This window comes from Pteropus medius, unplaced genomic scaffold, assembly GCF_902729225.1.
Source record: "Pteropus medius unplaced genomic scaffold, Ma_sr-lr_union100, whole genome shotgun sequence".
Lineage (NCBI taxonomy): Eukaryota > Metazoa > Chordata > Mammalia > Chiroptera > Pteropodidae > Pteropus > Pteropus medius.
The window spans coordinates 4277072-4303130 of record NW_024349796.1 but is presented as its reverse complement, the minus strand read 5'-3'; the positions used below and the strand labels follow the sequence as shown (position 1 = coordinate 4303130).

The 26059-nt window shown below is 44.2% G+C and overlaps 1 protein-coding gene across 1 annotated transcript in view; it reads right to left on the bottom strand.

Annotated features, from left to right (window-relative positions):
- Positions 1-26059, bottom strand: part of KIF26B (kinesin family member 26B) — a 385762-nt gene that overhangs the window by 26531 nt on the left and 333172 nt on the right. Inside the window, 1 exon segment of the mRNA XM_039883253.1 lies at positions 24735-24894. Coding sequence (XP_039739187.1) covers positions 24735-24894 — 160 coding nt within the window.

Here is a 26059-nt window from a genome sequence, read left to right as displayed (position 1 = left end):
CAAGTACCTTTATCTGGGATACTGCTGAGCTGTGACAGACTGAAATATATACCTCCGCAGGGGCAAATTCACTGCCCTTGGATGTACTTATTTGTAAGGGACCTGATAACCTCTGTCCACGCTGGCTTCACGGGCATTCACACCCTGTGAGAAGACTTTACACCTTCCTTCTAGGAAGCTACCCGAGAGTGGTCCGTTCACAGCAATGTTCCCCACAAGGAGGCCAACATTTTGGGGCGCAGATGACCTGGTTTCTGGCACCAGAGGAGTGTCAAAGGGTGGCTCAGGCCCAGCTAAGTCTAATGGCGTTTTTGAAAGGCGTCACCTGGACTTAGAGTCCCTGCTGCTCGGTTTCAGATGTTGCTCCACTCATCCTGCAAATGGCACAGGCGGGTTTCTTCTGCGGGATGCCGGGGAGGAGAACGCATGATACTGGCAACCTTGATAGAGAAGCACAGTTCTCAGGTCTCCAGCGAGAGGGACCCTGGCTCGTACAATAAAGCATTGGCAAAAACAGCTTCCAGCGCCCAGCTGGAGCATCTGGCCGCGAGCATCTGGCTGTGTGCGAGATGATGAGTTCTCATTAGGGACCAGCCTTTGTGACTCAACTAATCCGTCACCTGGTTTGAGTCGATGCCTTGCTATTGGAGGAAGTCCTGAAACTAACCACTTCGAGTGGATAAGGTTCATCTAGTGTTTTCCCACACGCACCGCCCTTTTATTAAAAATGCATTTTGGGGTGTCTCGGATGGATGCAGCTCACACACCAGAGAGATGGTTATCTAGGGTGGCACCGGGTGGCTCTAGAACGTTGGGGACAGTGCCCGATGAGTGGCAGAAAAGAAGCGATGGCGCCCACCGGGCCTCGTTGTAGCAGTGCTGCCTCCAGAACGACCAGACACATGATTAGCGTTCACGGGCACGTCCCGGGGGACATGGGAAAGTATCTGAATGGACAGACAAGCTAGATGTTTTGCATTCAGGTGTGAGTGGCGGCCAATGAAATCCAAGTTACGACTTTAATAGTTTACCACTGTACACACAGGAAGATGAAATCCAGGGGAATTTGGACTGCGTGAATCCATTTGATTCTAGATATCAGTGTTCCATTTATCTGAATAAGATAAAACTCACATAATTCAGCCTACTTCATGAGAAACGCCAGCTGTAAATAGTGAATAGTCTCAATGGAATATGTTAAGACAAGTATGTGATGTAACTTGAATTTATAGTTAACAGAAGATTTCAAGGTAAAATCCTAACTAATCTGCTTCCACCTCATTTAAAAGACACACTGGCAATGACTAAAGTGGTTACAAATCATGGGTTCGCTTATATAAATTAAATGTGTTCCACGAAAAATTTTTACATTATTTACTTGCTTAATAACTCATTCCTTCTTATGTAGAGCAAGGGAAGCATGCTCCAAGTCTAAGCTGTTGATCACTCGGAATTAGTAGAATCTGAATTGCTCTTGATATTCTAAAATATCAAGGAATTCTACTCAGGAAAATTTACATCCATTTCAAGGCAGTAGCACCCAGGTATGACATACAATATTTTGAAGGTAACTCACATAATAAGAATCACCATATAGAAAGTTTATCGATTCCAGGACACATTTCTGAGTCGAGGTCGAACGATATTTTTAGAACCATAGAGTTTACTTATTAGAGTTGAAAGGACTCTTAGGGGTCACTGCATTTTTGATCTGTCACTGTAACAGATAATATCTTCTCCCAGAATGTTTTTAATGACTGAAAATTTACCATCTCCCAGTACAGCCTACGTAACATTTTTGAATAGCTTCAATTATTAGAAAGCTCTTTCTTATCTTGAACTTAAATCTTCCTTATACCTCCAACTCACTGTTTTCTAGGGGCACACAGGATACGCATAATCCTTTTGCACACGCTGGCTCTTCACATTTGAAAAGATATTTTTTATGCCCTCCCTAAAGGTTCTCCTTCTGGGGAGTATTCCATGTCCCTTGCATTGCTCTTCAAATATCTGGTTGGTCGTCCGAGCTCACGTGAAGCCCCTCTCCTCCTACTACACAGCTGAGACTCCCTCTCTGCTCAGGCTAGGCGCAGCCCTCATGCAGTAAAGACTGTGGCCTTGCTCAAAGGCAGATCTAGTCTTTGACCTCAGTTTCTGAGAGGTAATCTATGGACCTGTTAGGAGTGTCTTTGCTTAGGGTAGGGACCGGCCATACCAGATCTTAGGGCCACACCTCATAGTCTTAGGGTCAGAGCTGGCCATGCCAGAGAGATCAACCATGTGATTTAGGTCAGGGGTTTTGGGTCCATGCAGTTATCAATCAACCTGGAGACGCAGTTCAACCGTGTGGGAGATTAATTAATCAACACCTATTGAAGCTCCAGTAAAAAACAAAACAAACAAATTAAAAAAAAAACTGCCTTCAGACTTTACACTCGGGCTGATTCCAGGCATCTCTTTTCGACAAAATCCTGAGGCAGAGGTTAAGCTTCTATTTTGATCTTTCTGTTTATTTGGATCTTTCTTTATACTTAACTATGACAAAGTTGATGACTTACTACTTCTGAGACTGAAGGGAAAAGATCCTGTATTTATTTTTACTTAGTTTAACATAACCAGGAGCTGGGAATGTCATCACTTTAATGAAAAATGAAACAGAACAAAACGAAAAACAATAACTTAGAAGGCAAATTAAGTAGGCCTTATAGATAAATAGGAAATGATAGGTCCATAGGTTTTCGCTGAATTAATAGACTGCCCCAAAATGCATATGCTAATGAAGTTTAAAGAGGCTCTACAGGGGTGCTTAATGATGAAATAACAAGACCCTCTGCGCTTACCGAACATGCCGACTGGTCTGTGAGAGATGCAAGCTTGTTATTTAATCCACTCACAGGATCAGATTGGGACTAATAATAATGTTTATAATGTTACCGCAATTTAGAATATAAATACTACTTTGACACTTCTCACATTATCTGAAATTTCACTTCCTTTTCGAAATTTATTTGGCCCCAGCCGTGATCATTAATTATCGATGCTTCGCAGTAGACATTTCTCCAGCTCTGTCACTTTTTATAGAGCCTGTGCAGCGGTTTATGACAGCTTTGCTGGGAGAGGGATAAGGAACATCTCAATTATGTCGCATTATCACCATTACACAGCTTCTGAGTAAAGATGAGCTCAGGGTGCTGTTTGGAAACTTAGCTATTCTTCAACTTTAAATCATCCTCGGGTTCAGGTTACTTCCAGCGTCAGAGATCTCTGCGGTAACCCAGAAGGAAAAGGCACAGATGGGTGACAGAGATGGAGTCGAAGAGTCCTGTTGTCATGGCAACCCCGAGCCTCTCCCTTCACTTCCGCTCCACCCCTGTCCTTCTGAATGGATTTTTAAAGAACTCCTCAGACGAAAGAAAACGAATGAAGATTACAAATGGAACTCTCCATTTAATGGAATCTTACTCTTGCCTCGTGCTTCTCACAGATCCTTCCCACTGCCTTTCCGCCACACCACCCTCCACCTTAGCGATGCGCGCGCATGGTGAGGATACTCCTATGCTTTTCCACGAGTTTTAATGTTTGTTTCGGGGGTGGGGAGGGAGAAAACCATCCACGAAGCTTATGTTTGATACGGCACTTGGATGGGGCCTCTTCGTATCACTCGGTCTGTGATGCCCCTTCGGGGCCGACACCAGAACTGTGTAGCATCTGGGCTTCGACCATCTGCAAGCACATTTCAAGTTCTTTCAAGAGAAATGTGTACAGCGAAAAAAAAAAACCCATTAAATAATAAATAAATAAAAGGCAGGGAAATATCTGGAAGGGTCTCATCTACTTTTTTTTACCTACTCTCCAGGTAAAACCCTCGGATGACGGAGCGACATGGGTACTGGGTGGATTATGGGGCTTTCACTGTCCAGCTGTGGAAGCCCAGACACGTTCTTCTTATATCACATGCCTCGGAAAGGCTAAAAAGAGGTTAAACAGCAGTGGACAAGGGTCTCGGCTTGCTATTTACAGTGGATTACGATCATGGCCATTTCTAGTCTCCAGAATTCAATTCAGCCGATTCTATGCCTCCTCTCTACCGAAATAAAATAAACAGAGAAAATGCAAATACAAGCCCCAAGCAGCCTTCTCAGTCGCATTCACTGGGCTGTGTTCTGATCCTGTGCACACAAAAGGCAGACAGGTCTAATCTCTTTCTGTTCTATCAGATGCGTATCGGTGGGTACCACTTGTGCTGTAGGATAACGTGCAAGAAAGAAGACATAAGCTGGCTTATTAGGCAAGGCCAGCGGTATAGACTATCGCCCTGGCGGGAAGGACGCAGGCCAGTTCTTGGGAGGACGGATTAGACGATTAAATGTGCTCCTGCCTGGGATCTCGAGCTCGTCTCTCTCCCTGTGCAATGGCTTTTCTTTGAAGTCAGCAGAGTGTAGCTTAAAATAGGATTCTGATTGTCAAGGTCAGGATGAGCCATTTGTGCCTTCTCCTTCCATCTGTACCTCCCCGCTTCTAAGCAACGGCCTTTCCGAGACTCGGTTGAGGCTACTGAAAAGCTTCTAGGAGGAAGGGCGAGGCGAGGCCACAGTCACAGAGATGGGGGCCCAGTGGGTCACAGATCGGTGTCACGACGGCTCTGGTCCGTCTGTTATTTCACTGGCTGACAGCGCGGGAAGCCTCCTCATCACATAAAGGGCAGTAGTAAAGATGACTGGGTGACTTTGGACCAGGGCAGCTCCGGAAGGAGGTGGCTGTAGAATATCGTAAGATCCCTCCCTGCTCTGTGGGCTCTGCCCAGACCTCTCTACGCATGACTCCTTGAGCGAGCATGGCCTTTGTGCCCCTCCTGCATCTGTGGTCCCCCAGGTTTTCAGCATGCAATGCCCTTTACTTTAATATCCGTCTCTGGAAATTCTTCCATGGCCAGCTTAATCTACTACCCCACCAAAGTTTCAAGGAGAAAAGAGAAAACAGTTCTAGCAATTCCCAGAGACTCATGTCCTTGGAGTTCACCTGCCTTTCCTCTCCTTTTTTATTGTGGTAAAATATATATAACATAAAATTTACTATTTTAACCACTTTTATATGTACGGTTCAGCAGAATAACGAATATACTATATTTTGTTTTCCATTCGTTGACCGATGGGCGCGCATCTTTCCCATCTGTTGACTACTATAAAGAATGCTGCTATAAACATGGGTGTACAAGTATCTGCTCAAGTTGCTGCTTTCAATTCTTTTAAGTATATACCTGGGCATGAAATTGCTGGATAAAATGGCAATTCTATGATTAACTTTTTGAGGAAGCGCTGAGCTATCTGACGTAGCAGCTGTACCACTTTACATTCTCACCAGCAATGCACAAGGGTTCCGATTTCTCCACATCTTCGCCCACTCTTACATGCTGTTTTTGATAGCCTCCCTTATGAAGGTGAAGTGGTTTTATTGGTACTTCTCTAAGACTGGCGATGTCATGCATCTTTCCCTGTGCTTATTGGCTATTTTGGACATCTTTGGAGAAATGTCTATTCAAATCCTTTGCCTATTTTTTCACTGAATTGAATTTTGTTGTTATTGAATTATGGGAATTCTTTCTATATTCTGGAAATTAATCTTACATTAAGTATATGATTTGAAAATATTTTCTTTCACTTAGTGGGTTGTTTTTCAATCTCTTCATAGTGTCCTTTGATGCACAAATGTGCCATTTCATTTTTCGGTCACACTTTATCAGTCTTAGATTTTAACTCACATTTTTGGCATCTGTGATTCAAAAGCCTTCCAGTATTTGGTTTTCCTATGATGAGCCTACCAATAAGAGTGACCAAAGATTGCCTATGCTATTGTGTGCTGAAGATACTTGTCCAATATGGTCCTTGTTACTTGCAGACAACCAACCAGTCATCGGCTGGGAAAAACTGCCCAGGGATAAACTTCTTCTGAGATCAACTATAAACAAGTTTAAGGAGGGCGACGAGAGAAACTCTGTTAGAATATCTTCTGGGTACCACATGTGGTTTAAAGGAACATGATTTCACAGTCATCACAAAATGTACCAATTGGATTGGTTCAGGACACAAAGACCAGTGCTTAGTAATGAGACGGAGTTAAAAATAAATTAAGTTTAAGAATGGTTTCCATTACTGTCCAAGTCTGAGGAAAGATGCTACACAGAGGCCACAATTCTTTCCTTTAATAACTTAAGAGACGGCCTATGACATTTTAACGGGGAATGACATGAAAAAATTATGCATTTCTTGAAAAAGAATTAAGAAAGATTCTAGTTTACCAGTGACATTTATTTTGTTTGATAAAAAGATAGGCTATCGTGGCACAATTTTTGCATCGTTCAAGTGGATAAGTTCGATCACAAATAGTTATTCATTTCTTCTATGGAGTAAATGTGGTTTGAGTTCAGAGTCTCATCACTGTTACTCCGGCAATATCCTTACGTGGGCTTTTGTTTCTCAAAATCCTGCCAGTGACATAAAGCTTACAAATTTGGAATTAATCGCATCTTTCTGATGCTACTTCTTAGGTACCTACCCCCTTCTCACTTTTTTTAAATTTCGGAACATCTCAGTGCTTTTCCTAAGGGCTATGAAAGGCTCTCAGAGGGTCAGATGGAAGGTCCAGCTATCAGTAGCAAAGCCTGCTTCCTGGAGAACTGCGTGGTCTGGGTAGAGGTCATTTCTTTTCTTTCTATATATTGAGGACCTGACACAGTGTTCAGCATAGATTTTTTTCTATAAATATTTAAATAAATATCTAACGGGTACCTCTCCATCAAAAGACATCTCCCCAGCTTCCTAACTCCGTAACTTCTAAAACTTTTATTTTTCCTCACAGGATGTCAGAACAAAATCGAGGCAGATGCCACTGCCTTGGGCTAGAATGAACAAGGAGCCCCAGGCCCACAGTCTCTCCTACGTAATGATGACAGACTCTTCCACCTCCCAAAGCATTCTAGAGGACAAGCTATGCCCTGCTCGGGGGTGCACAGCTCACAGTCTTCAAAGACGGATCACAGGAGAGTCATTTACACCAAGGTCGCTATTGCCAGGTCCCTTTGGGGAAGCATTCCCCAAAGAGGAATGGTCAGAGCCCCCGACATGCCCTCAATCTGAGCCCAGACTCTGGCCAAGTCACGTCAGATTAGTCTGCAAACTGGGACTGCATGGTGACCTCAGAGTTCTCCTTAGGTGGATAATATTTGGATACAAAGCTCTTAAAGCAAAAACGTTTCGTTCCAGCGGGGTGTTTGGGTTACAAGGGCTGATAAAGCCAGTTTGTATAGTCAAGTTCAATACCTTTGGCATGTAGAAAAGGTATTCCAAAAGAGCAACAAAGTTACGTCTACGCAGAGGAAGCAGCTCCTATGTGATGGGGTTTTGGAGGGTCTTGTGACAAAGCCCAAAAGCGCCCCTCCCTCATTTCTTTGCGCTAATACACAGAAACTTTTATTCAAACAAATACACTGTTTGGGGGTAGTTCGCCCAACAAGCAGATGTTAAGAACCAAGGTATAGGTAAGGCCCTTTGCTGGCCCTGGAATTGCAAACAAATGAGACATGATCTCTGCAGTGTAGGGCTTTAATTAGGCTCATCATAGGTCCTGCCACCAAAAAGGCTCAGTTTATGCCTATTATCCTGCAACCCATCTAATTTATTTTGTCCCAGGTTTTTCATCTTTTACAACAAAGTATTATTGTTAAGACTTTAAAACTAAGATGGGGAGAGGTGAGCAGAGCTTCACTTTCTTTTTCCATGGTCTCAGCCTAGTAACATGTGCCACACATGCAGTGAACAGAGTTCACACTTTAAGACATGATGTTTCTACTGAAGGAAGAAACTTGTGCTGAAATGCACTTGAACTTGGTTACTACACACACATAATTCCTAACCGTGCTCAAACACTGTTCTGTTTCTACCCAGAGAAGTACAAGCTGTCATTGTCAAAATTTGCAAAACTTACATATACAGAATTAGAGTAACTGAATTACAAAAATGTTGTGATGAAATTTATGTTAAATAAAAAAAAAAACTATTTCATCAGGGGAGTGAGAGGCTCTCTCTTTGCTGCCTGTCATCAACCGGATTTGAGAAATGTTTGAAATTTTAAAGAACTAGCTTAAATGGTATAAAATTGCTGATGTTAGACAGTTTTTAACTTCAAAACATATTTCATGAATCTACCTTAGTGCCCTATAAAAAAAAGTTTTGGAAACATCTAAATTTTGATTTTACTTTGTTCAAACTAAAGTATAAATCCATAACCGAATGTTCAACAAATAAAACACAAAAACTCCAGCTTCTGAAGCCTGTAATAAATTGCAATTAGAAAATAAAACAAAACTTGCAAATAGGGAGGACCCTGATATATATAAATATAGATATAGATATAGATATAGATATAGATATAGATATAGATCTATATATCTGCAAAAAGCAAGGAAGTAACTATGTAAATATTAGGCAGCAAGAAATAAATAATATAAAAGATTAAAGTTTGAAATTCTACAATTGTGCTTTGGAAATTGACTTGGGGAAAAATCTTTTGAAACTTGAATGCATAATATTCTTACTGAATTGAGAACCTTATTCCACTGAAATGAACCTGTAATTGGTCGTGGTGCACATAAATTCTTAATTAGTTTCAATTAGACTGTGATAGTCTACAAAGAGATATAAAAGCTATAGTTATCGAAATGCATGGATAGTTTATATGCTATCCCACATGCTCACACATCTACACAAGTATACAGGTAGGCAGTTAGATAACCGAAGAAGAAAAATGCTGTGGTTCTAAGACAATACTAGAAAAAAATAATCTTAAGAAAAATATCATTAACATGATATTAGGTATAGATATGGCGAAACATGGTTAAAACACACAAAGGTATCTCAAAAATAATTATTCTATTTATGTTATTTTAATGTTCAGATAAATAATAGGAAAAAATGTTTAATTTTTACTTTGGTGCACATGGTTTTTTTCTGTAAGAAAATTTTTTTTATTTTTGAAGGTAATTTTTGAATAGAACTACTTTATAGGTCCACTAATATAAATGGATTTGTCAGAAAATATTTCAGAAAATTAATAATATTAAGTACCCCTTTTCACTCTCAAAAGTGTCCGTGTTTGAATAGTAAATTATGTGGTTCCCTTAGTTATAATTTAGAACAGGGAGAAACGTGTAACAGAAAAATACAGAAAAGTAGCAAAAAGCAAGATAGTAGTCCAGTTACCCAAAAAGACCTCGTCGAGTACAATTGAACATTGTGGATACGATATACTCACAGATTTTATTAAATGCCTTGCTGAGCTTGTAAAAAGAGTGAGGAATTTTCAGGCCGAAAACATAAATGAATGTGGAACTTGAGAGAAGTAAGCAAAACACTGAGGTTTGCTTTTACCCCGAAGATATTTGCCAAACCAGGCAATATTTGGAGTAGTTTTACATGGCCTCAAAACATGTGGAAAACAGAAGATAACGTGCAGAGCCTGCCCAGCATGAGGATTTTAATAGAAAAATTCCCCTTGACAACACACCCCCATCTCCCCACGTCGACGAGACATGACTATCTGGAAATATGGCACTGAGCAGAGAAGTAAATTGTCGTGAGAATTTGGAACCGCAGTCTGGATGGATGCAGGTTTGTGCTTTAATTCTTAATATCTGGGTGGTCCAAAATATTTCAAGCTGAGAATATAACGCAGAGGATCCTCAACTGGTAGTGATTCCGGGCAGATACCGAGCAGAAGTAGATACAAATGCTAAAATAAAGCATCTTTATCCCAGGTCTTAAAGATTTCTCACAAATAAAAAGCCAATGAGTACCCCAGGGCAAAAATAAACACACAAAGAAACAAGGCACCGAGAGACAGATCCCGCAGAAATAACAGATGGTCGAAAGAGATGTTCAAACGGAGATTACAAGTAAATAACAAAGAGTTGATTAACGTGTTTAAGGAAATGAAGATGTTTAAAGAAATAAAATAAAAGATCGGGAATGGCCGATTTCTGCTTCTGGCCATGTTGGAAACACAGGAACTAAATTTACCCTCCAGCCTTAAACGACTAGAAAACCAAGCAAAATATGAGGGGGGAAAAAAAATGGGTTTTGGGTTCTGGCAACAGCGAGAGAGAAAAAGAACTCGTTGAGGGAAGGATAAGAACAAGGGGAGCCTTGTAAGTGCCCAGTCACCGCCAGAGAGGCTTCCAGGCCACAGGACACGAACGGAGGCCCCGAAACGGACGGGCGGTCGCCTTGCGGAGACGAGGGATAGAGTTCGGGACCGAGGGAGGCCAAGGCAGCTGAGGTCCGCGGGGCGAGACACTGGAAAGAAAGAAGGGAGCTGGAGAGCGGGAGAGGGAGGCCGTCCCATGGGCAGGAGGTCAACAGCTTCAAGCACACAGAGCAGAAAGACCTGCGAACTCACGGGAACTGGACGGAGTCCTCAGAAGGGGCTCACAATAATACGGTCCAACTCCCCCCTCTAATAGTGGGGTCGCATTAGCCCTAGAGGTGCAGCACCTGCCTGAGCAAAGCTTACAATCAAGCTAAGGTAGGGAGGAGGCGAGAGAGTTAGGATAATCAAGCCACGATCAGAGACGGCACTGTGCTGGTCAGCCCTGCAGCCAGGCCAGGGGGACACCTGCAGGACAAAGGGAGATTTCCGCCAGGATTGCCGACAGCCCATCCCCCACACCTGTGAAGGGGAACCAGGAACCAAGAGTCATTCCCTAAGGCTAAGACCATGGGGAACCCAAGGGTTGAAGGCTGGGAACCGCCAGCAGGCCTGTCCCTCTACATCATCCTACCTTTTCAGGCTACACACCCTTCCCCTCCTCACTGTCTGTCCGTATCAAAGGAAATGGGAACCAAAGAATGATATATAAACTGAATTTCCCTGAACATTCAGTGTCCCTCTCTCTGTCCCTCTCACGGTCCCTCTCATTCTCTGCCTCTGAGAGGAGACCACGCTCTGTCTGCGGAGTGGCACCCCTTTTCTAAGAAACTTTCCCTTTGACCTTAGGTTTGGCGCGTGTGCTGAATTCTTTCCACACCCTCCGCCAAAGGCCCCTCACCTCTCGGTGCAGGGCTTGGTCTCCCCCACTTGGGGAAATTTACCCTGTCCTGCATCAAAGACTCAAGGAGCAAACGGATTCTAACTAACTACGGAAATCAGTAAACACTTCTAAATTAGCCGTGGTTCAGAAAGTAATCATGATGAAAAATAGAAAATATTTTGAACTAATGATCATGAAAATCATCATCATTATCAACACTTGGGGATACACGCGAACCAGTACTTTGTGAGTAAAGCAAAGAACTAAGTGCTTAAGTTATAGGACAGGGAAGGGTGAAGCCGTTAAGCTAAGTAGCCGTCTTAAGAAGGGAGGGAAAGAATAACAAACTAGACTCCAAAAAAGTAGAAAGAAGTAAATAGTAAAGAGCGGATATTAATACAATGGAAAACAAACATACTATAAAGAAAATGAACAAAGTCAAAAGTAATCAAGACAGGCCGGTACCGGCACAGATGTCTGGACACTTGTTACACGACCGAAGGAACAGCGCAGATCGGTGAGGGTTCGATAAATGGTGCCAGGAGAAAATATTTGCTAAATCGTAGAATCCAGAGTTTATAAAGAATTCCTATGAATGAATTAACAAAAAGATCAGCAATGCCATAGACAAAGAAGCAAAAGACATGAACAAGAGATAATAACCGATGAACATGAAAAGATACTCTGCCTTATTAGTAATTGGGGAGATGCAAAGTAAAATTACAGTGATAGACCATTAGATACCCTTCCGATGGTCAAAATTTTTAAAATCAGACCACACAAGCATTGACCGAACTGGGAAGAGTGGGAATTCTCGTATATCGTTTGACATCATTAGATATCACCATTCTGACCTGATACGACCTTACCGCACAGCGGGGTGTGAAGCGGTGACCCACAGGAAAGGTCACTTTTGTTGTAGGCAAAGCTTTAAACGAGGCCTGGGGTCCTGGGGGCTCTCAACAATGGTACAACCAGGATGGGGGTGCAGAGGGGCAGGCACTGGACATTCCCGGGTAACAAAAGTACAGTGTACCTGCAGAGGGGGTGACGGGTCACTCACTGGGACAACGAGGCACCCCATTGAGGTACAGGAGTCAAACTCTGCTTACGTATAATTTTGTCCCTCACCAGCTCCACTAACAGCGCCGAGTCACAGGTGGCTACAGAGATTTCTGTCACCTGCTTCTGCATGCTCCAGGCTGCTGTGACAAAGGAAATTTGGAGTGAATCTCCTTTGGCATATTTCTAGTACGGGGCCCACCACCCAGCATCATGAGCGAGGGCTGTGCCGCGTATTGCTGCCCCGGGTAAAGATGGAAATTCAAAACGTGAAGTACAGTTTCTGCTGGAGGCGTATCGCTTTCGCACTGCCATAAAATCGAAAAACTGGAAGTTGAACCATTGTAAGTTGGGACCCTCTGCACTCAAAAAGCTGTGGCTTTGCTCCTCTTACCGATTTTGTACGATACCCACGGTTCAAGGTCACGTGCATGGGTCTTTAAGTGGGTCCTTGAACAGAGAACTTGAAGTCAAAAAGGTGATGGTGAAACGGCTTTTATAGGAATAATCACTTGGTTCTTTTTACTTACAAATCATAGGCTCAAAAAAATGACTTTGGTGGAGAAAAGACTTTGAGTTTGGAAAGGTCAAACTGTATGATTTTTAAAGGTGGTTAGTCTCCTTTTCCGAAGGAAATTGTCAAGCAGGGGCCCAGATGGTTTTTATAATTCCAGCAAGAAATCAAGCAGAGAGATTTCCTTTTTCAGAATTTGATTGTCAAGGAGACCGTGGTGGGGAGGGCTCTGGGCTGTGGCTTTGTCCATTCCCCTAGAGCGGGTGGAGGCTGAATTAACCAGGAGTGAGAAAGGCCTGCAGGCATTTTCCTGGGCTTGAAACAAGAGAGACTATCATCTTACTTACTGCCAAAAGTCCCGCAGGGGAAGTGATGAAGCCCCATCCACACCTAGCCTGTCCTTCTTGGCACCAGGTACACGGTCCTCTAGATGTAGATCAAAATTTACAGTTGTCTCAAAAGCTGGACTGCCATTCCCAAATCTGGGGACATTAACAAGTCATAATGGCAGCCTTTCCTTAGAGGTTTAGTGAATTCCTGAAACTTCCCCATACTCACATCCTTAGGGAACCAACCCCAAAGCCATGTGATAAATGATTATTTTAAAGAGGTAGTTTGAGTAACTAAACCTCCTGGGTGAACTTGAAAACACTTATTTTTACTGAATTCTAGACATTTGGAGAGTTGCAGTAAAATCTACATGTATCTTGTATTTATCTTTTTATTGTTATTTATTATTACCACAGAAAACATATTCATAGATGACTTATTAGAACTTCTTACCTCTCTTTGAATATACTTTATAATGTGACTTTTAACTGCTTTATGCCTCATACTGTAATTTGCATACTGGTTTCTTCTGTCCTAGTGGTCTGTAGGTTCAAGGCTTTGAATAGTACTTCATACATCATAGATGCTTGATAAATTGTCAAAATCACCTGGTAGAGTGAATATGTTTTTCCTATATATTTGATTTAGAAAGTAGGGCTCTAGCTTCAGTGCCTCTCTATATCCTAAACGTTACCCCAAAAGGATATACTTGGTACTAATTGAGATCGGGGATCTGATGGCCACGAAGCAAGTCTGGTGGCCCAAAGATACCCTCCGGGTATGAGGCAGGCCACCAGAAAGCTGGGGGCAGATGGAGAACTCATGTCTGCTACGGAAGAAGTAGGGTTCAGAGCAGGCTGACTTCATTCAAATTAGTTCAAAAATAACAAGAAACCTGAAGGAAAAGCCGCTATCGTTATCTTGATGAGCTTTTATTATAGGAGAGATAGCACGTAAATGAACGATTAAAATATAATATCGATGCCTATAATACAATACCTACAGAATGACGTAGGGGATTAGAGGGTGGGAACGACTTTTCTAGAGCGAAGAACTGGGAGGGGGAAAAGGAGATCAGAGAAGACTTCAAAGAGGAGATAACATCTAAAATCAGCCTCAAAGAATAAGCAGGAAGGAAAGCAAAACTTTTTAATATAAGAAAATTGATTAATGTAATTTACCATATTAAAGGATTAAAGGAGAAAAACCATGTGATCTCATTAGATGTAAAAATGAGTTAGACAAAATTCACCAATCAATTTCTAAAAATCTCTTAGAAATCCATCAATAGAAGAACAAATAGTCTGTGATACCCTCTTACAGTAGAAAATCATACGTCAATGAAAATTAATAAACTACAGCCACGCACATCAGTATGGATGTCAAAACTGAAATAACGATCGAAAAAAGCAAGGTATAGAAGGGCCAGGAAGAGAGTAGGATGCTATTTATGTAAAGTCAAAAGCAGACAAAACTAAACGATCTATATTTTAGGAACACAAATTGAGGTGGTAAAACTAGAAGGCAAGCGAGGGGGCTATACAGGAAAGTCAGCGTGGCGGTCACCTCAGGAGAAGGCGTGGGCAGGGAGGGGGACCTTCTAAGGCATTGAAACGCTCTGTATCCTAAGCCGGGTGGTGGCGCATCGGGATTTCATTTATTATCTTACAGGCGGGGCAGATGTGCTTCCACATCTGTATAGACGACCCATCTCACAATTAGAGCAAGCCAGGGGAATAGGCAGAAACTCCTTCAGTGGAGGAGGAGATCCGGGACAGTGCTGGAAGACAGCGTGTTCTCGATAAGCACTCACTGAATGACTCACTGAATGAACAAGGCCGTTGTAAGCAGAAGTTGCATCTACAAAGCATGGCGGTGTGAGAGGGCTGGAGCGGGTGGTCAGGAGACTGGACGCAGTTTCTGTGATCAGAAAGGTGGTTGTGGCCCAAATTCTGAAGAGCTTCACAAGGCTTTGAACTCTATGCCGCAGCCAACAACAAGCCATTGAAGGGTTGAAAGAAGGGGCTGACATCAGATCTGCATTTTAAAAGGGCATCCTGGCAGCTGCGTGGAGCATATGAAATGAAAACCTGCTACGCTTCACCCAAAAGAAATCCCAAAGGAAACAATGGCGAGGGCGTGTTCCCTCAGGGAAGGGGCAGTGTGGTGGAGTTTGTTCAGGAACCGACAATTGCAATTAGTCCTCGGCTCTGGGTTTCGTGCTGAGGGATGGCAAGGTTCATGGGAGAAACGAGCCTCTATACTGGGTTCGAAGAAAAGAAATGATACAGTGCCTTCGGGACAGACATATTTAACCCTCGGAGAAGTTAGCGTGCCAGGGCACAAAACTGGGACGTGTATGCTTATAAACTGGAGGCCTTCCCTTCACCCAAACCTAGAAGTCCCCCAAATTCCGACTGATTTCACAGGTAAATGAGAAAGCCTAGTAAGGACAAACAAAAATAAACAGCAATGGTTGGGGTCGTTGCCCCAAAGGAGTGACGATCACAAAGTCTCGCAAAGTCCACCGTTCTTTAAATCAGTAACTCGTTTGCTGTGGCCATCTCTCTTTCATTTCTCTTTTTAGCATAGCAAAATAAAACTCGGTTCTGCTTCGGTTAAAGAATTACTGGGTACATCAGACAGTTTGGTACAACCTAACTGCTCCGCGAATATAACTATTTGAAAATTGTTCAATTACACATGAAATGAATTATCACCTCATTTGCATGGACAAAAATAATCTATTAATGCTCAATTGAGCCTGAACCAGTCGCGAAACAGGTGAGAATTTATGGCTGGATACTCTGATGGAAGATCCATTAATGTACAAGACGGTTATTTTAATAAATTAAGCCCCAACTCGTTTGCATGCTCCATTCCTTCAGGTGCCTGATTGTGCTGAAGTCAAGCTATGCTTGAGCGACCGCCGGAGCCCCGTGGGTGCCCGAGGGCATCTTGGGTCTCCGTGCACTGGCCCCCAACTCACCCAAAGCCCTCCCGCTCTGGCTGTCATCTTCCGGCAGCAATCTGACTTGCGATACGGTGATCAGTTATCATTAAAGATAACAATTAGCCCTGGATTTGGAGTCTTGCATTCGGCTCAGTAGTTTATCATGATTTGCGTCAGGCAACATTTACATCATTCTAACGAAAGACGGAGCAGGTGTGAGTGGCTCAGGCGATTAAAGGATGGACTGTGGGAAACTCTGGAAAACACAGATGAGTGTGAAGAGATGTGGAGGGCTTCAGAATCCCCACCTCTGCCCAGACAGCCTTTACTGTGGTCTTTCTGGTTCTGTCGACCTTACTTGAGCCCTTTTACCACGGGGTGGGTAAGCACTGGTCTTCAGAGGTCATCAGGTATGGGACTTGCTTGTTTCTGTCTGTATCTCAAATTGCCCAAGAGTAGAGATCATCTGTGTTATTCTCTGTTTCAGCCCCAATGCCTTGCATATTGTAGAGGGCCAATCGATATTTTTGAATGAGTGAATGAATAACTAAATCGATAAAAGAACTTATAGACACTCTGCTGTGTGTTTATCAGATTGTTTCCTATATGTGTTTGGTAGCCTCCATGAGACATGTAACAAAATGCGTTGCTTAAACTCCTCAGTCAGGTCCGTCAGGCCAGAATCCAGCTTCCTGATCAGAACAGCACTGAGCTCCATGAATAATGGAGTTAAACTTTATATAGCATTTGGGATCTGAAGTGTCAGGTGGAATTTATATCATCAAGGTCAGCCTTGATGATCTCTCTGGAAGAAAACCCTTCTCTCACCAAATCCAACGGAGTCATTTTATTTTACTGTTGGAACGCATCACTGTCTCTGGCTGAGCATCAGCAGTACTTGGCTTGTATTTAAAGGCCATATTACATGGAAAATTTGTACCTTTAAATATTTGAATCGTACCCTGATCAATGGGGTGCACAGATACAGCATCTGATCCCCACCTCCGCTCACTCTCAGGCCGATGACTCACTGAGGGAAGCTGTAGTTGCATGACTGATTCATTTCCTCAAGAATCTGTTACTTTTCTCTGTGCACACAGTATTTAGGGTTTGGATTCTCTTAAATTCAACATTGGTGACTGGCAGTGACTCCATACGTTAGGCATACAAACTCCTGTTGAAAAACACCTGAGCCTTCCATTTGCACAAAAGGCAATTATGATCCCCTTGGCCAAAAGAGATATGTGCTTTGAAAATCAAGAAACAGATAAAAAAAAAAGGTATGCTAGTGCCAGATCGATCCAGGTTCTAACATTCTGCAATATAGTAAAACAATTATACTTTTGCTTTCGAAGCACGTTTCTTCAAAGGGGCTATCACGGACACTGCCTCGATGGCACACACCACTGAGGTGAGGGACAGAGGACGTAGGAACGGTTATCCAGATTCAGCCGGTGGAGGAATGGGAAGCTCGGGGAGGGTGTCTGAGGTTGGCAGCGGCGCCCGCGTGAGGACCCGCGTCTCCCTGGCCTCGGCCTCGTTGAGGTCCATCTCATTTAGAAACCACAGATACGTGACGGCACATATGTCTTTGGGAGCACAGCCCGAAAAAACATCACAAATTCCAGCTGATAGACTGACTATCTTCTCTGTCACTCGTGCAACTCCCCAGAGCTCCTGGATTAGCCGATGCTGGAGGAAGCTCATTATCTCCCCTCTGACGGCCCCGCCCCCTGCCGTCATTCTCACCTTGCTTATCCCTTCCTTAACTTTCTTGTACTCAGCAAAACTTCAAGACAGGGCTAGGTGATAAGCTCTCCTCGTAGGCACCTACTAGAAGCACTCGCCCAAGGAGCAGGGAGCTAGAAACTCTGTCTTATCAGGAGGCCGTGCCCAGCATGCAGCTCTCCAGTGTGGGAAACGGGACATGGTCACACCTCCCACGCTGGAACCCACCCAGCAAGGCTGCCTGGACCCCCGCAGCTGGGGACAGCGTCACAGCACGCAGCACCTTCTCCTGCTAGTGGGGGATGTGAAATGGCTCTAACCAACTTTCAGGCTCTTAGACGAGAAAGAGCACAGAAACTAAAAAGGAAGAAAAGGCTTGCGAAATAGGCTGAGCCTTGCTGAGATCGTCCCCTGCGGGTGCCCAGTATAGGGGAGTCAGCCTGCTGGGCTCCACTGGGAGCCGCCGGACAGGGATGACCTGTAAGGTATGCTCTCCAACCTGCCACCTCGGGCCCTGCGCACGGGCTCTGTGGGGAGAAGGGTCTCGTTCATTTTAACACGTGTCTCATTTGGAATTTCTGATCCGGCCCCGGTGAGTGGCTTAGGTTCTGGAAGGGAGGTCTCTTCCTCTTCTTTATCTTCCCAATTTCACTCTGCCACGAGTATCCAGCAGTCAGTCACTCACGGCTTCGTCATCTCAGAAAACCTGAGACCGGAGGACTGACCCGGAATGTCCGGCTGGCCACAGCTGGTCCCACCCCTTGGACCTCACGGCCAACTACACATAGTCCAGCTTCGCAGATACGTGCGACCCGTTGTTATTTCGACAAATATTGACTCGGCGCCATCACGTTCCAGACACTGCACGTGAAAGGGGTGGTCTACTGGAGGCCCGCTCCGTCACCTACCACCGCGACACGTGGACATGCTACTTACCCCTCTCGCCTCAGTTTCCCCATCTGTAATATGAATATGAGCATAACAGTACCTATGTCATTAATTAAAGTAAATACCCATAAAGCATTTAGAGCAGTTTCTGATGCCACGTAAGAGGATAGTGACTGTGAACTGTTATCATTATGCTCATATCATGAAATCGCCCTTATGTGGAGCTCATTCACACATGGTGAAAACCATCTAGAATGTGGCTGAAAATCCAGAAAATAAGGATTGAAAACAATTTTCTCCTTCTCTCTATGACCCAGCAAGTCCATAAACCAGGAATCTCTAGACCCTTAAAAAGAATGAGAAAAAAGTTCCCATTCTTCTTTCTGGACTTTTTACTCATTTCTTCCCACGGGTAGAAAGAGGTTTGATAGGTGAGGCTGATAAATGACCCTGGGCACGTACAGCCAATGCTGTCTGTCTGTCCATCTGTCTCCCTCCCTACGGGTCACACACACACTTCCGCTTAAGCCCCGGGGCTGTCTGGGAAGTAACTGTGCTGCTGACCCTGTTCTGCCCATTCCGGGGTCCTGGGGTCTACGTTTGCGGGGGGACGGGAGGAGACCGTGGTCTACTCTCCTGGGATTCAACAGAGAGAGGGTTTTATTTCCGCGTCAGACTCGTGTATCTATTCGCCAGCTGGTTCAGACTCTGGAGAGAAGAGAGTGTGATTAGGAAGTTCAGAAACTGAACTTAAAGGAAGAACACCTCTTGAAAGCCAAAGGGAAATGAAGAAGTTCCCCAGTTTCTGCCCAGGCCTCAAGCTGGATGGCCCGTTATCCAGGAGGAACTAGCATGGCAGACACCGACGATGCCCACCGCGGCTTTGCGGCAGAGGGATGGCGATTGAGCTGGAGACCTAACGATCTGCTCCCAGTTCCGTGAGGCTCTTTGAGAGGTAGCGAGTGGTTTTTGAGAAAAGGATGGTGTGTGGAGTTTACGTGTCAAATCGAGGGCAGAAGGACCGGTGCCTGTGACACCAGCTGATTCCCAGACAGTCTCTGTTCTCCCGAGTGACTTGCATGGTTCTGTAATAAACCTCATTTACTGGTAGTTGCTGCCTCAACCCTTAAGAAAATACTATCAATCTCTGGAATTTTCCACAACTAAATGCGTAGCTTCCGCTGGCCAATGAAGCACATGGAGGTGGGAGGGAAAAATAAAAGAGAGTAAGAATGGTAACACCTCGTACAACAGAGACTTCCGAACTCACTTTCTCTGCAGCCCAACAGTCATGAAAATGTATAAAGGTGAATATTTTTGAAGCAGCAATACTAAGAATGATCACTGCTGTGGTTGCTGTGGCAACCTGAGGCTTTGGTTATTTTATTTCTAAACAGGGAATGCTATAAGCTGGGACCCGGAGTTTGTGCAAATAGTTCTAAATTGATGTTCTCCCTGTAAATCAGGGGAAGATAATACAGTGTTAATGTACATTTAGAGGTTGCTTAATATGCCTGTGTGTCTCTCCCTCCCATACCACACACACATGCGCGTGCAAAACACACACGCACACGATTCTTACACAGAGCTTCTCTCCATTACATGCTATCTTATGTAAACCTGGAGAACAGACATTCCTTTGCCATTTTTCCTGGAAAATATCTGTTTAATTCCAAGTTAAGCGTAAATAATATACATTCGAGTCCAGAGAAACAAACCTTTCCTCCCCTGTGTGAGTTGGGGAACGGAATACTGTAGCTAATATCCGCCATTAGCTCCTTTCTCTAGCTTCCCAGAGGGTTGAGTGGATTTCCACGTCCGAGAAAGCAGAGACAAACCCATTATCTAAATGGTGACCAGGAGAAACTACTTCTCAAAGCAAGGAAGAGGAATGCCTGCCTTCTTCCCGGAGGTGAGTCCTGTAAAGGCCTGATGAGTTTTAGGCCTGCCGACTGCATGTTCCAGCACGACACCCTCCCATGGATGAGAAGAAGTATTAACATTTTTAAAAAGCTGCCTCTGTTTTAAACAATGTCACTTCTCCACAAGTCACCGACTTAAGTTTGAGCTGCTTGTGCTGCAGATTTGAACGAAGGGCTGTCCGCTGACACTGCCTTATTCTCAAAGACAACCTTGGTTGCTGACTCTTCACCGTGACCCGTGGAAAAGTGCTCCCGTGCCCTGATGAGGGGCGTCCTTATCACTTTTGGGGAGCAGTGGCTTCTCAAAGTGGCCCCTGCCGTGCTGTCTGCTTGCAGTCTGAAGCATCTTATTGCTAAATTAGCAAACAGATCATTTGACCTATGAAAGTAATTATTTCTCCGAATGGAGTAACAGTTATAAATGAAGGTAAGGGCTTCAGGACGTAAAGCACCACGGCGGGAAGGGTATGCTTCTCGAGAGTTTGTCCCCCTTACAAGACAACATCTCAAAGGGACCAAAAATTCTGTTTTGAGACAACTGGGTGGTGGTTAGAATTTCAAAGTCTAGAAAAACCGTATTCCTCAGATCGGCTGGGACATAATAGCACTTTAGTCAAAGATTAGGTCACACTGGCAGGTCCTCATGGGGGCCCCTCTGGGGACCAAGTCCAGTGGCGTGTGCCCGCAACACTGGTTTTTGTCATGGGAATTCATTCTGATGCCTCTGCCTATTTTTTTCTTATCTATCAAACAAACGGGAAGAGTCCTATGACACAAGAAAATAATCAGGAATAGCAAATGGCTGTAATGAGGGACGGAGGGAGACTTGCAAATGCCCCGTCAAAATGCTCATGACCGTGGCAGACTTCCCGAGACAAGAGATTCCCCAAAGTTCAAAGAGTCCTTTGTGCAGCCTGTAAGTGTGGGGCTGACTAGGGAGTCCTCGGTGGTCCTCCTGCCTTGCCCCACGCTTTTCTGGAGGGTGTCACCATTTAGGATTGATTGATTTATGGCACTTGGATTGGCCAGGGAGCCAGTGTCGCATAATGGCCGAGGTTAGGAGCCCGTCCTGCGTCTGTGTCCGTCATCTAGGAAGGCAATATCATTTGCAAAGTCAAAACCGTTCACGGCACACCTAGGGGGCCCGTGGGAGCGCCTGGGATGGCTAATGAATCCAAACTCACTTTCCGCCTTGCTCACATGACAAACAGTCTGGTACATGATGAAGAGAAATGAAGACAGGCGATAGCCCCTCTGTGTACATTCCAGTTAATTTCCCAGAAGCAAACACAAGTAATGCAGGTTCCAAGCGCAGAGTTGTCCACGGTGACAAATGAAGAGGTAGTGGTGGTTTCCTGTGTGTGCTTTGGAAGGGTGGGGGGAGGGTAACGGATGTGAGTTTGGTTTTCTGTTTTTTTTTCCCTGCGAGTGAGCAGGAATAAGAGGGAACCACAAGGGTGGAGGACTCGGCTCTCAGGAACTTATGGCAAAGACAAGATCTGCCACTGTGAAAGGTGTTTAGTATGCGAACAAAATGCTGCATAATGGGGCTTTAGAGCCCAACCGAACTGATAAAGGAAATCTGGGCCACCCTGCTGTGCTGATGACCCCATGCTGGGAAGAGCAGAGACAGCTAACACATTACAGAACTGCCAAGGTCTCTGGGGCGGTGGCAAGTGATGTGGTCTGATCCCGCCACCAACTGGCTGGGTGACTTGAGTACATCTTTGCCTTGTCTTCTTGTGCCTTGAAGGAGGATAGTTTCTAGTTGATTAATCACTTTGTAAATGTGATCTGCAGACACCAAATATTGAATACGTGCTATGGCTGAGGCTCTGAGCCACGATTACAGCAAGGGTCTTTTAAAGCTCGCACACAACGACGGGCATTCGGGACTGGACGATGACAGAAATGGACTGTACAAGCGCACGGGGGAGACAGAGCTGGCCAGGTGGCCAGGCCACCATGTGTCCTGGCACCCAGCAATGGGCGGCCCCATGAGGTCTTCTCCAGGAGGGTCCCGACGGTGGGGGACGACTCTATGACTGTGTCTTATGCAGACACCTTGCTTATGTTCAGTCTGTGCCCACTTCAGACTCAGAAATCCTTTGATCATCGTTCCCTCAGAGCCAGAATGCAAGGAAGGGAGCTCCCAGAACTGAAGTGGACAGATGTCCGCAGAGAATGGTGGGTGGAGGCTTTACACTTTGTCAGCCCTCCCAAGGCGGGGACAGGTGGCTGGTCGTTATGGCTAGCTGATGTTAAATATGTTTAATTTAACAAGAGACCTTGAACTATGAATAAAAACAATCCCGACTGTTTTCCCATATGTTTATAATAAAACCCGACTCTAACCAAAAGGAAGTTACTTTATCTAAAGTAAAACTAATTTCATATGCTTACATTCATCCATCCCTCCCAGCATTAATTCAACAAATATTTATTGAAATCATAAAAGCATGTCACTCTATAGAAGCAATGTGAGAGATATATAAGTAGAATACATCATCAGTGACCTTAAAACTTGGCATTTCGAATTCTATCTATGTCATGTTCTATTAAGTTATAACATTAATAGACACGCTTTCTTTCTTATAGACAGGAAAACCAACTAGGGCCAATAACTCCTTTCTTTCTAAGGTCTCCAGCCTTAACAGTACCTCTCCCGACCTTTCTTTTTCCTCTTTTTCTCTCTCCCCTTCCTCCCTCCCTTCCTTCTCCCTCGCTCCCTTCCTTCCTTCTCTTGTAATTTCAAGTTGAGCTTATTCAACTGCAGAAACAATACTGAATGAAACTTTATAAACCTTCAACTCAAAATTTCTTCTCACAGGAAACGGTCCCCACCTGGGCCGGGAAAACCATTTCTAGATTTATCCAACCATGATTCCAAACTTCAGGGGTGGAGACAGACAGGGTTATAGTGGCCATTGAAGCTCCTAAAGTCAGTCCAGCAACGAGCCTCCTGGTAGAGAATAAGATCGCGGTGCTGGCATCGACTCGGGGCCGAGGGGACAGAGAACGCAGGGACTCGCCCCGAACCGCAGTTACTGCGTAACGAACTGTCTTACGCACCTGCGTAATGAACTGTCTTACGCACCTGCGTAACGAACTGCCTTATCCCCCCCGACACGACAGTAACATATTTTACAGGATTTTACGGATTAAAACCTGATTCCATATATATATCTGCTTAATCCTTATGGTGACTCTGTAAAGCAGGTGTAATTTCCATTTAATTTCCATTTCCATGAAGATAGGCTCAACCAGATTATCCTTATTGCCTAGAGAGTCCTAAATTTTACAAAAAAACTTTCATACACATTATATCATTCTGAGCCTTCTATCCCGGTGATGTGGATAAGATATATAGTTATAACCCTCAGTTTACGATGAGTGACATTTCGGATAGCAAGGGAGAGGCACAGCTGGGCCTGGTAGGCGTCTGAGCAAGCAGAGGAGAACCTTCCATCCATCACTACGCTGACCGACTGCAAAGCTGAACTGGGGTGATGGCAGTGGAGGGTGGCTCCAGGGCTGGGTCATTCATGATAGGGCACAGGTGATCGGAGGAGTCCTTGGTCATTCCAGACATAGGAACAGCTCTCATTTCACCTTCTTAAAGCAGCAACAGAAAGAGGAAATGGATCTTGGAAGTGGCAGGGCGTGGGATAATTCCCTAACATTTGCATGGCAGGGCGTGGGATAATTCCCTAAGCTTTATAAGCTCTCCTAAGTAGGATTTCCAGATACAATACAGAATTTCCATGTATCTCATGCAATATTGGGAGGGCATGCTTATACTAAAATATCGTTTGTTATTTATCTGCAATTCAAATTCAACTGGGTATCCTGTATTTTGATCAGTTAAATCTCTAGTCCTAAGGGAAGGGTAAGCCGATCCTGTGTCCCTTGCTCTCATCACCATGAAACAGATACATCTACACAATGGTGACAATAGCCCACCAACGGAGATTATAACTGGAGACCTCAACAGAGATAATTTCTTATTTCCTCTGACTTGAGCAGCTTAAAGTTAAGACTGGGACAGATTGAAGTATTTCCATAGCTTTTGAATATGGAAGACAATGCACTACACAATTGTCAGTGAAGGCTCGTTTCTGGCACTAAACTAACAATGTGCTCTAGGCCGTTCCTCTGTAGACATATCTCCCCAGATGTCATTGTACCTAGAGTCCCACACCCAGTCCAGGCACGATGCTTACCCCATCCCCTCCTTTGAGTAGAAGAGTCACTTACTTGTATGGGATGTGTTTGCTGCCATTGACGAGAGCCAAGATGACATTGCCCAGAGCAGACAGTGAGAGGCACAGCCCTGAGCCTCCTTCCCGATTTTTGCTAAGGGCTTTCACACAACTGCCAAGGTCAATGAGGTGTAGGCGACTGCGGCCTCCTGACACTGCCACCGGAGAGAAGACAAGAGAAGAGAGAAAGGGTTAAGTGCTGGCAAATACACCTCTGTTCTTCGTGTATCACGCTGGGGTTACAAATATCATGGTTCTCTTAAATTCTGTCCTGCACACATCACTGACCTTCTGAAACCTACTGATCTGTCCAATAAATAAATGAATAAGTCCTGTAGGTTGAATTGGATGAGATTCCAGAGGAGGTAAATGTCAATAAAAGGAGGATAAGGTTTGTACCTACATGTCTTTTGCATAGAATTCTGAAACTGATCAAGTTAAAACCTGAATAGCCCATTAGGTTGATAACTCAAGGTAAAATCAGGAAGAAGTAACAGCCAGGTGCAGAGACAGGGAAAGACTCAAGTGTTTCTTGAGTATCTGTCAAGTGCCAGGTACTGCACAGACATTAGTCTCATTCAATTCCTATGGTAAAACCACAAGTCAAATACTCTTGTCTTTTTTTAATAGAGGAGAAAATAGAAATTTAGAAAAGTTAAGAGACTTGCTCATGAATACTTCTGCTTCCAGCTAAATGAAGTAACAAGACCAGATAGGTCCTCTTACCTGAAACAACCAAAAAACCCAACCAAACAAACAAAATGTATAAAACAATTGTTTGGAAGACAACAGACATCAGGCAGTAAGGACAGTGATCCTTGAGAGGTAGGAAACAAGTGAGGTGAGTACTACCTGTGTCCCAGCTCACTGCCTTGAGAGAGTGTCCAGGCCATGGCTCAGGGAAGGGCATTCAGGTGGAACCTGATGGGACTCCCTGAATTGAGGAGATAGAGCTGAAAGTCCAAGGAAAACAAGGTGGCAACAATTCACAGGACAGGGTGCTGGAGAGGAGAAAACTGTGGAGATCGGCAAAAGTATTTCGCCGAGTACTGATCAGCACAGGTATGTGAGGATACTACCCAAGGCTGGCGAGGCATCATCTGAAAAGACCGGAGGGTATTGAGTCGAGCGGGAAACACTTAGCGCTAGACTGAACACAGACTGGGACTCATTTACAAATCTTAAAAGCAAAGACCAGAAAGAATCAAACTGTTTCTAAATAACAACTGCATCTCAAGCAAAGCTTAAGAATCTTTACAAATACAGAAATGCCCAGCACACCACCAAAAATAACCAGGCGTGCAAAGGAGCAAGAAAATG